At 44.2% G+C, this 11,864-nt stretch overlaps 1 protein-coding gene across 1 annotated transcript; it reads right to left on the bottom strand.

Annotated features, from left to right (window-relative positions):
* Positions 1-8,086: 8,086 nt before the first annotated feature.
* On the bottom strand, positions 8,087-11,585 carry LOC114585876 (glyoxylate/hydroxypyruvate reductase B-like). The gene is made up of 2 exons (XM_077919798.1): positions 11,578-11,585; positions 8,087-8,786 (listed from the first exon to the last, which is right to left on the bottom strand). The coding sequence occupies exons 1-2, from the start codon at positions 11,583-11,585 to the stop codon at positions 8,087-8,089; spliced, it is 708 nt and encodes a 235-aa protein (XP_077775924.1).
* Positions 11,586-11,864: the final 279 nt, after the last annotated feature.

The following is an 11,864-nucleotide window of genomic DNA, read 5'->3' as shown; positions in this document are numbered from 1 at the left end:
CTCTTGGTAAGCAATAGCAATGTGGCTGCTCAGAGGTCAGGTGTGCAGCAACACCCCGGCAAACTCTCTGCTACTGCTTGTGAGCTTAGATTAAGGAAATGCTGCAAAGCTATTGCTCTAGAGTCATGCCACCTCTCTCTTCTACCAGTTACCGGGCTGACATCTTTATAGAACGGGGATGAAAAATCTGTGGCTCTCCAAAGGTCACTGGTCTAACTCCAGTCATGTCCGACTATTGACCACCCTTGGGAGGTGGTGGACTCTCCTTCCTTAGAGGATTTTAAGCAGAGGTTGGATGGGCATCTGTCATGGATGTTTTAGCTGAGATTCCTGCATTGCAGGGGGTTTGACGAGATGACTGTTGGAGTCCCAACTCTACAACTCTATGGTTCTGAGGGTGTCACCATGCAGAACAAAACACACATGCACACCCACTTATATCAACATTAGGCTATACAGCAGGGGGCCTCAAACTTTTTCAGCAGGGGGCCAGTCCACTGTCCCTCAGACCTTGTGGGGGGCCAGACTATTTTTTTGGGGGGGGGAATGAACAAGAGACGATGAGTGGCACGCGAAAGGGCTCCAGAGAGGGGCTGCTTTAAATGGCAGCCGCTTGAGAGGGGCGCTCAGCCAACCGGGGCTCCTGTGTCTTGTGAGTGGCAGGGGCTGGCGGTGGCAGCGGAGGGACAATGAGCAGCGCGCAAAAGGGCTCCAGAGACAACAAAGTCCAGCCCCCCCTCCTCCTCTAGGCAGGGCGGGGAGAAGCCAGGAGGAGGGAGGGAGGAGGAGCCACTGTAGCTGTGTGAGGGTGAGGGAGGGAGAGGGAAAGAACGTGCATGCTGGTGATCCACGTAGTGATTCTTAGACCATCCGCGGGCAGAATTTAGAAGGAAATTGGGCCTGATCCGGCCTGCGCACCTTAGTTTGCCGACCCATGCTAGTATACAGGCATTCAAACAGGATATAATGAATGAACATGAGAAGGGTGAGACATTTATACACGTTCAGTTAAACATCAGCATGCCACCTATAATTGTGCCCTCTCTGGGCAAATCTGTAGTTTTCCTCATCCAGGGGCCATGGGAGGGTTTCTGATAACTGCAGCCCCAGTTATATGCACTAAAGATCCTTGCAGGTATTCAGCTGCCACCTCCTTGCATATTAAAGGCACAAATGAGAGCTTCACATGTTTGAACCAAGCCTGACCCAAGTCCCCCCCCCAAAAAAAAAAACAACAACACAAGAACAGCTAATAGTATCCACTGCCCCAGGCTAAAATGCATAGCACCAAATGCTGGGTAAATTGTTTTGGCACTTGAGTCAGAAAACCCAACTTACCCTCCTTCCTGGCAGTAGAAACACAGCAGTAATACATCATCAGATTATTACAATCAACAGATCAGAAGTATAATAAATTACTTAACCATTTTGACTCTTCTACAACACCCAAAATCAGCATTATCAGACTAAGAGCCAGCCTCCCAGTAACAACACTAATACAGCTCCCCTTTATGGAGCAGGACAGGGTGGCGGCAAAATTGGGGTTGCATGAAAAAATCAGCAAGAGAACCAGATTGACATCATGTGTCGCCTTGCTCAGCCCCATCCAGGAAAACTGCCACAATGCTATTCTCCAGAGATGGGCTCCACAACTCCACAGCTCTGCCCTACAGCATTGCCTGCTATTGCCTAATGGTAAGGCTAGCCCCAGTTTGAACATATGGATGTTGCTACCATTCTTCCACAGGCACTTGCTACACAAGCATCCTTTAGCACAGCTGAGACCTTGAAGAAGGACACTGACATAAACTGATAGTGTCCAGAGAAGAGCGACCAGGGTGATGAGGGGTCTGGAAACCAAGTCCTATGAAGAACAGTTCAAAATATATTTTAGATGAGGGAAGAGAAGATTACGGGGTGACATGATGGTGAAGAGAATTCAACTGATCTGGAAAAGAACGAGCCAACATAAATATGTGTGGATTTGCAGCTTTAAGCAATGATTTCCATGGCATTCAAAGATTGGGACACAAATGTTGAGTTTGAATCCATGATCAATTTATACAGTGATGGAACCATGGCAATTTATTCCTTGTTGTCTTCTAGATACTGTGGTACAATAAGGGAGGAGAATGGGTGGAACTCATATACACATCAAAATTACAGGACTGAAGTGCTCAAACATCAGGAAATGAGCCTTGTGTTACAGTTAAATTCAGCACAAATTCAAAATCCCAAGGTGGGTTGGCAAAAGATCAGAATGTGTGATTTATTTATTTATTTATTTATTTATTATTCCTTTTGTAATTTTGGGGTGCTAAAATTTCCATTGCTTTACTTTCAGAAGCCAGGTTTGGAAAACCAATACAAAGAAAAGAAAATTAAGTTGTGCTGCTGAATTTTAAGGCAGTACTTTTACATACGGGTCTTCGTGTGCAGGGGATGTCCCTAACTCAGGGAGGGTTGAAGGCCCATCAGCTACTCTCACCTGGTTTAGCCGGCCAGTCAAAGCCATTCCCCAGTGTGTGTAGGGCGTTAAGGAAGGGCTAGTACCTCTGGTGGGAAACACGTCTTGCTCCTTCTGAAGTAGTTTGTCCAACTGCACTCAGCTCTCACCTATCATGCAACAGCGGCCATACCCCAGGAAACGACTTCGATTGGCTGGCTAAACCAGGTGAGGGTAGCCAGTTGGTATCAAATCCTCGATGAGTTAGGAACTTCCCCTGCATGCGAAGACAGGCTCCAATGGTCCAACCATGCAATAGGCCCGAAGGTGTTTTCTGCATGTGCTGTAGAGGGAAGTGAGGGGCAGATGTCAACCTGGGAAGAGAAGAAGAAGAAGAAGAGTTTGGACTTGATATCCTGCCTTTCACTCCTCTTCAGGAGTCTCAAAGTGGCTAACAATCTCCTTTCCCTTCCTCCCCCACAACAAACACTCTGTGAGGTGAGGTGAGTGAGGCTGAGAGATTTCAGAGAAGTGTGACTAGCCCAAGGTCACCCAGCAGCTGCATGTGGAAGAGTGGGAAAGCGAACCCGGTCCACCAGATTACGAGTCTACCACTCTTAACCACTACACCACGCTGGCTCACCTAGAAGAAGGAAAACTCTACTCCTAATCCTCTGCTGCCTTGTGGGAATATCTTCAGGAGAAGAAAAGGCTAAGGAGTAAGCCCTACACAAACCCAGAGTGGAGTCCCTAAGATGGTTGGATGGTACCATGTACACATCTCTCTGGCAACTCCAGCAGCCAAGCTGGTACCAAACATATTGCTTTCCTTTCCTTTGGACCTCATCTGGAAGAGTGGATTCTTGTTGTCTGGGCATCTCAGGACCTCCATACATACTGCCCAGGCTTGCACCTCAAGGAGGTCACTTCAGTGCTGCTAAGGCAGCAGTTTGACTTCACCCCCAGAGGCGCACTCCATTGTCTCTCAAGACAGCTAACAACAATAACTGGTACATAGCAATTTTCCAGATTCAATATGTGTGTACACATTTATTTGTGTGTGTTTGTACCTTTTTGGATTACTGTATTTTTTTTTTGCAGGCTGCTTCAAAGCTAGGATAATTTTTTTCTCCATGCACCATTTCAGCTCTGCAGAATTTATATCATTCCTCACGCTCTGTTGGTTCACATATACATGCATTGGTTTGTTTTAATGGTCTTTTAGTCATTTTACAACATTTTCACCATAACATTTTTTTTTTTGTTTACAGGTGTTGTCACTCACATTTAAATTTATTTCCTTCTGTTCCTGTTGTGTGGAGTATTTTGAATAGGCATTTATTTATTTTTTGTATGTGTTTCCTATTTATATGTGTTTGCTACAGACCAATGAAGAAGAGCTATGGTCAGAACATGGGTGGTTAAGCTACTCAGGCTGATTTGTATTTCTTGTAAATAAAATAATAATAATAATAATAATAATAATAATAATAATAATAATAATAATTTTTATTTATATCCCACCCTCCCCAGCCAAAGCCAGGCTCAGGGCGGCTAACAACAATCAAATAATCAAACAATCAAATAATCCAACATTCTAAAAACATTTCATTATAAAATTTAATTAAAATCAAATTGATGGCAACCGTTAAACAAAATTCTGTGCAGGTTGCCAGAGGAGGGAGTCAGGCTGCACCCTGACCAAAGGCCTGGTGGAACAACTCTGTCTTGCAGGCCCTGCAGAAAGATGTCAGGTCCCGCAGGGCCCTAGTCTCTTGTGACAGAGCGTCCCACCAGATTGGAGCCGCAGCCGAGAAAGCCCTGGCTCTAGTTGAGGCCAGCCTAACCTCTCTGTGGCCTGGGACCTTCAGGATGTTTTTATTTGCAGACCGTAGGTTCCTCTGTGGGGCATACCAGGAGAGGCGGTCCCGTAGGTACGAGGGTCCTAGGCCATATAGAAACAGTTGTTTCTCAAGGAACCTTTTTTCCTTTTTTGCCAAAATGTCCTGCAAACAAATCTCCTGATTCCCCATCCCTGGGATGAGATGGACAATGTTTCTGTTCTGTGAGTGTGACCATCTCACCGCCCAGCTGCCATTTCCAGACTGTAAGGTAAAAGGTAAATGACCACTAGTCAGTTGAGTCCAGTCAAAGGTGACTATGGGGTGTGGCGCTCATCTCACTTCAGGACGAGGGAGCCAGCGTTTGTCCACAGATTGCCTGAATCCGAGTTGTTGGGTGGCAGCAAAGTGTGACGAAAGCTGTTTTGTTGTTGCTGCTGTTTCCTTCAAAGTAATGGCAGTCACACTTGCACAGCTAATGAGCATACATGACAGATGGCGCTCTCCTCCTTCATAAACACGGTGGGGGGAGCCAGATTCTCAGATGAGGCCCAAGGCAGAGCCAGCTGAGCTTTATCTGATTAAATGCCTAACAACTGCAGCAACTTGCATAATGTTTCCGATGCTTGCGTTCCCCTGCTTAACACGTTTGAGCAGGCATGTTATTTTTAACCTATAGAGACATCATGTCTAACACAAATCACATTTGCTGAAGGTTCCAAGGTGGCTTGCACTAGCTCCCGGCAGTCATTTGACCACATGCATTGAATATGTTTTGACAAGGAGAAGCCTCACACCTTTAAGAAGCCACAAACTTTTCAGCCAGGTTCCCAGGTTGCTTTGCAACCTGCCTGTCCTCTTGCAACGCTTTCATGCTTGCCAGACAATGCGGGGGAAATTCGATTCAGTTCTTATTTAAAAGTGACTCTGTCAATTTCCACAATTTCCAAAACAATATGAGAACCGAAACACAGTTATCCTTTGAAATCCAAACTTCTCCGAATTTTGTGATGAAGTTTTCCAACCAAGCAATACTTAGAAAAATAAGATATAAAATGCATTTTTGCTTGCAAAAATTTGGACATCAGTCAAAACTGCATACAAAAATGGGTTTATTAGGAGACATTAACACTAAAATGCTTTTCATGAGTGTGTGTGTTTTTTTAAGGGGAAAAAATCACAAATTGCTACAGAAATGTGAACTGAATTTCAGATTGGAAAAATGGGAAAGTGAGAATGTTAAAATGGACAGATCCTTCTCCCCCTATCCTTGCAAAAAGGAGTTCAGGCAAAAGAAGTCTCCAACCTCCTTCTGCATAGCTTAGAATACGTTTCTATTTATCTACTTTAATATGCACATTCCCATTTTTTTCCTAAGTGGTGATATGAGCAGGACACATTGCTCACTTGGCTTTCCAACACTGTCCATTGCTGCTAGTTACTGAAAGGGTAGCAGAGTGCACAGCATGATGCATGAACAGCCATTCTGATGCTCCCAATGTTGCAGCCACATCTCACTGAGCTCTGTGCTGCCTTGCCCCTCCCCATCTCAGGAACCAGCAGCAATGTGTGTGCAGCTTTGGGATGGTAGGTAAACAACACCATGCTGTTCACACCAAGCCACCCTTGGCTGCTTTATACCTATAGTGGAATAGCAAAACATTGTCTCAATTCAGTCTACATGCATCAGAAATTAACTTCTTTTTACAAGCATTTTATCCCTGCTAAAGGTCCTATCATATACAGTATGGAGGTGAGACTGGCATCCCCAGGAAACAGGACCTTTTCTGTGGCATCCCCAAAGCTCTCCCAGGAGACAGGTGCCTGGACAGGTGCATTCGTTTTCCAAGAGCAAGTGGGCTTCATTGGACCTAGAAATTATGGCGGAGTTTTGAGAACATGAAATGAACCCTGCTGCTAAAATTAGCCTGCCTGTGGGGTGAGTTCACCACTTCTAGTTGGAATGTTTAAATGTGCTGGCCATGAATATCCTTGAAACAAATGTCTTTTTTAAAAAGGGATTTGCCATGCTGATGAAGACGTCATGTGGAGAGTCTTGATGTACCTAACCCATGTTCCTGGCAGCAGCTGGCAGAGGCTCAGAGCCTAACTAGGGAAAGGAGGCTGTCTCTGTGTGAGAGAGAGACCTTTGATCTGCCCAGGTGTTCTTGCACTTCATAGGCATGCAACTGGGCCTCCCAGAGTGGTCCCATATCAGAAGCTTTCAGCATTACCCAGTCATTACTTTTCCATTAGACGCTACAGCTTTCACGCTGTGGTGGGTATAGAGCTGCTTCCCTTTTGCTTTTGCCATTTACATCCCACCATCTTCCATCCACAATAGGCAGCAGGGGTGGAGGAGGAGAAATTCAGCTCAGATCACATTTTAATGTGGATATACCCAGGGCTCTTTTCTAGCAGGAACTCACTGGAACTCAGTTCCGGCACCTCGCAGGTGGGTGCCATTGCCATTATAGGAAAACATGGGAGGTGTTCATGGTGAGTTCAGGCACCTCTTTTCCTAAAAAAAATAGCACTAGATATGCAGTACCTAAATCACAATTCCAAAACAATACATGAATCAAAATGCAGCCATCCTTCAAAAATTTGCGCTGCTCCAAATTTTGCAGTGAAAGTCTCCATCCATATATTAATGGACGCATTAGAAGAAAGCCTCCATTGAAAAATGTATATATTTGTGAAAATACCATCACACGTGGGGAAATTGCTTCACGAAATATGCATACATGCAAAGCTCCATATAAAACTGTGTCTATTACCAAAAATGCACCTTAATGCTATTTATTTTTTATGTTTATTTTTCTTTTAAATTGCAAACTGATATGAAACTGTGGCGAACTGAAGGCTTGCAAATTGAAATTGACATATGCATCCATCCCTACTAGGCGGGAAGGATGCAGGCAGGTGAGCACAGAAGCAAGAGATGCACCTGTGCATAGGTACAGCGTCACTCTCCATCTCCCTATCTCCCTTCCTGAGTTGCACAATCTTATTCTTACAACCACTCTTTGAAGTAGGTTAGACTGAGAGAGGTAGACTGCTCCAAGATCAACCAGAGAGCTTCATGGCTGAGCAGGGATTTGAACCCAGGTCTTCCAGGTCCTAGTCCAACCTTCTAATCACTACGCCACACTGGCCAACATTATTCTACTTTGTCTTGGACTGCCAGTAGAGGGCTAATATATCACCTGTTGAGCAGATCCAAGGCCTCTAGGTGGCTGTGCTGGAATAACAAGAGTTGCATGTGTATGGCATAATTGCCACCGCTACCCCAACCCCCTTGACTGTAATGGCACCAGGTATTTCAGCGAAATGTGTTGTTGGCCAGCTCTCTGCCCTTCATATATTTAACAAGGAAGGATGCTGGCTCTGATAAGATCCCAAAGGGCTGCTAAACCAACCAGGCGGAGATTGGCACTCACTTCAAAGTGATTCTCTTATTAAGGTGGAACATTTGGATCAAGGCTCGCGAGCACAGATAATGCTTCTTGCAGATGTCTACATACTCAGCAACTAGGTATTTATTTACTTACTTATTTAATTTATATACTGCCCTATACTGTGCCTGCAGGTCTCAGGGCAGTTCACAAGATAAAATGGCAATAAAAAAACACAAATACATAGTTCTTTTACATAAGAATAAAATTGCAGGAAATGGTTACAATATGGGAGGCCATAAATGAAAGCTAGGATGAGTTTTGATTCTCATACTCCATTGTTACTTAGCGGTTGGTGTACTTTGCAGATCAGCCATTGATTATTAATGTTCTCCATCAAACTATTTGGTGATCATTTCACTGGGGAGATCATTGAGAACAGTGTGTATATTTCCCACTGCTTCTTCTGTCATCATAAGCAGGGCTTGCACAGTTGCAGTTCCAATGTGAGGAGTTATAATAACATTTTTCAGTAGCAATAAGAGGTGATCCCTTGGCAATGGTTCAGGGTCAGCCACATCTAAAGCTGCAGCCTTAATAACTCCATTTTGGAGCGCTTCTACCAAGGCATCTTGATCAACTACTGCACCTCTGCAGATGTTGATGAGAGTAGCCGTGGGTTTCATCAGCTGCAGCTCTCTTTTCCCAATGAGCTTGTGTGTCTCAGATGTCAGATTCACAACCAACATCACAAAGTCAGACTGTCGGAGCAAGTCTTCTATGTTTTTACAATAAGTGGCACCAATTGCCTGTTCTTCTTCCTCTTTTCTGTGGTTCCTGTTGTGACAAAGGATGTTCATGTCAAAAGCTTTTGCTCTCTTTGCTAAGTTATACCCAATGCTGCCCATCCCAAAGATCCCAAGAGTGGCCCAGGTGACTTCTACTCCCAGCCAGTCAACTGCAAAATGTGTGGTATCTGGAGATGTTGCAATGTGACAAGCTTCCACTAGTCTTCTTGCAGATGCCAGCATTAAGGCCATTTCTACGTTCACTGTGGAGACAGAAACAGCATTTGGGATGTTGATTATTTTTACTCCAAAGCTAGAAGATTCAGTTAGAGAAGAGACTTCTCTTTTTTAAAAAAATAATAATAATTTTTATTAACAGGCCAATCAAATCACATTAATTCAAAATCACATTAATTCAAAATTATACAGCCAAATTTTTTAAATTTTTGTTGGGGGTACCGATACTTCAAGCTCCGAAAGGGGTCCAAACATCACTCTTGCTGCTGCTTTGATTAAACAGTTCTATCCAGTTCTGTCCAGATAGTCTTTTTGTTATTTTCTTCCTCTTCTTGTTGTTATCATATATTCCTTTCTTTGTGATCTCTGATAATCTTCACAAGCGGGTGAAAGACAAACATCTCCTGTGTGGGTTTTACACTCTCCAAAAATCATATCACATAAAGGACAGACGCCATTTCCACACCTCCGTTAAAAACATTCCCACAGTCCGTCCGTTGATTCACAGGCTTGCCAATCTATATCTCAGAGGGCCCTGCCAGGTCAAGATAACGTTCCGATAACCATACATTCACATTCCAATGACCCTGGTCCTCCCCCCCCCTCGTCCTCCTTAGGCAAGCCTGTCTTCACGAGATTCCATTTATTGCTGCGTCATAAAAGTTTCATTCCATTCCCCGATGTTTCCACCAGTTCTCTCTTTAATCAGTAATTCATTCCCACACAGTTCTTAGTCTCCTGCTTGTGATTAATAATCACAATGTTTCTTCTCTCTGGAGGGGAGGGTTATTGATACTCACATAAGGCAAAGAAAGAAAAGTTTTTTCCTCCCCCCCCCTTTCCGTTTCACTCCGACACACCAGTCTTTTAATGATGATTCTTCACTTGATTTATTTATCCAGCCCGTCGCTCCACTCCCAGAGATCCCATTAATCAGCAGTCTTTACTCCCGATCTTCACTTGATGTATGTGCATTAGCTTCTTTCCAATTATATATTTTCAATTATATATTTCGAGCTAATGTGAACCAGTGCGCTGATTGGAGACAGCGTCAGGGAGAGCCGATCTCACTCGAGGGCTTCGTGCCAAGTGTCCACACCCCCTTATTTCGAATCCGGGGGTGAATTATGGACACAGCTGGCAAGGCAGTCCCCCCCCATCCTCTTGTGGGGGCAAGGGCTACATACTCCCATAGCAGCCTCTTAATTACCTTGTGTGGGTCGGAGAGATGTTATTGTCGGCCATCTTCCAATGCACCCCCTGGTGGCCCGAGAAGAGACTTCTCTTATCTGATGGTCGAAGGTTGGAGAAAACATTACAAATCTCCTGAGTACAGAAGCATCCCAATGGCCCCTTCTGTGTAAAGTTAAGCAGCCGTTCTGATCTGTCATCAGTGCTTTTGATAAGCGTGGAAGATGCAGGAAGCTGCCTTATTCTGAGTCAGACCATTGGTCCATATATCTCAGTATTGTCTGCATTGACTGGCAGCAGCTCTAAGGAATTTCAGGCAGGGTTCTCTCCCAGGTCTACATGTTCTACATTGAAACTGGAACCTTCTGCATGGTCTGCAAGTGAACTATAGTCCTTCACCAACTGAGGAGGACAAAATGGCGGAGTTGTGGTTTCGTGGGCAAATGTTTTATTTTCAGACTGCCGCCCTAATTAAAGGAACCTTCACTGATTAATCGTATGAGTTCTAATGGATTGTTTAATTGATTAAAACTGCATAACTTTGCATAAGAATGAAGATGAAGCACACTGTTGTCATGTTGCTGTCTTAATACTGTGAATTGTCTTATCATTATGGTTTGGTCCTAGTAAGGTTTAGATGGGCTGTAATGGTACCCACATCCCAGCCCCCTTGCTGGAATAGAGGACCTATTGAGATGGCCCACCCCTAGAGACTAATGGAATCAGAAGGATTTCTGAATGCTTTGGGGGATTTTCCAATTGCTGTGGTTGGTCTCACTTTGCAATAGCAGGATGCATAATGTCATCAACATGATCACTCCCAGGTGTCCTTAGAGAGTTTCCTGATACGCTGAGGAGCTGTGCATGATGAAACAGGAGAGGTAGCAATGAGAGCATTAGGATCAACAAGTTCAACCTGGTTAGGCTGCTGCAGCCTGATGATTATCCACTTCTGGTTACACAGACACCCTGCTGGGTCACGACAGTAGCTCAGCTAGGCCATCACCATGTTCTCACAGTGACTAACCAGATGCCCATGGAAAGCCCAAAAGCAGCGAGAACACTCTCGTGCTGCATTTTCCAGCTTGACTCCTCAGACTGCAAATTTGCAAATAGAAATGCACATCCAAGAGTTGCTATTTTGGGGTGTTGTTGTTTGGGGGGGGGGATGCCAAATTGCAAATTTATATCATTCCCTACCCGCCCCCTCACCCAGCTTGGGTAGAATGCAAAAGCTGGACTCTTTAGCATGCAAGATTGTAGCCCAAGGTGGTATATGATTGCCAAATAGTAGAGCTGAGAAATATATCAATAGCATTAGCAATCACTCTTTGTAAAAGGAGTGTGAAGAAAGGAACATATTGAGTTACAAAGTCCACAAAGGAATGGAAACATCAGTGAGATGTGTTTTCAAAGGGTTTCCTATAAAATAGTTTATGTTCTTCCCCTTTTCCCTTTTCACGCTTCTGGAGACAATAATTTCATTAAGCGATTAAGTGCTTTTATTCTTCTGAATGGTTCATAGGGCCCAAGAGCATGAATTTCAATTAGCGTTTCTCCCTTAGAAAGCAAAGGATGAGGAGGAAAAAGGAACTGCTCAGAAAGAGGCTTTGTTAGTGTGAGTCCTTATTACATAGAGTTGTGTTAGCAGCAGCAGGTGGCAAGGTGGGCAGTACTTGGTCATCACCGAATGATGGAGAGTGGGAGTACAGCCTATTAGTGACCACAGTATAGCAAGAGCAAAGGCAGGATAAAATCAGGGCTTTTTTCAGCCAGAACTCACTGGAACTCAATTCCGGCATCTCTCAGGTAGGCATCATTGCCATTATAAGAGAACATGGGAGATGTTTATGGTGAATTCTAGAACCTCTTTTTCTAGAAAAATAGCACTGGATAAAATAGAACAGCACTGTTCAAGCTTGTGGCTGCTGACAGACCAGAAGCATCAAGTGTAGACCCTGAT

The sequence above is a fragment of the Podarcis muralis genome, chromosome 15 (genome assembly GCF_964188315.1).
Source record: "Podarcis muralis chromosome 15, rPodMur119.hap1.1, whole genome shotgun sequence".
In the NCBI taxonomy this organism is placed as follows: Eukaryota; Metazoa; Chordata; class Lepidosauria; order Squamata; family Lacertidae; genus Podarcis; species Podarcis muralis.
Note: the sequence above shows the minus strand (reverse complement) of the source record. Positions and strands in the feature narration are given on the sequence as shown.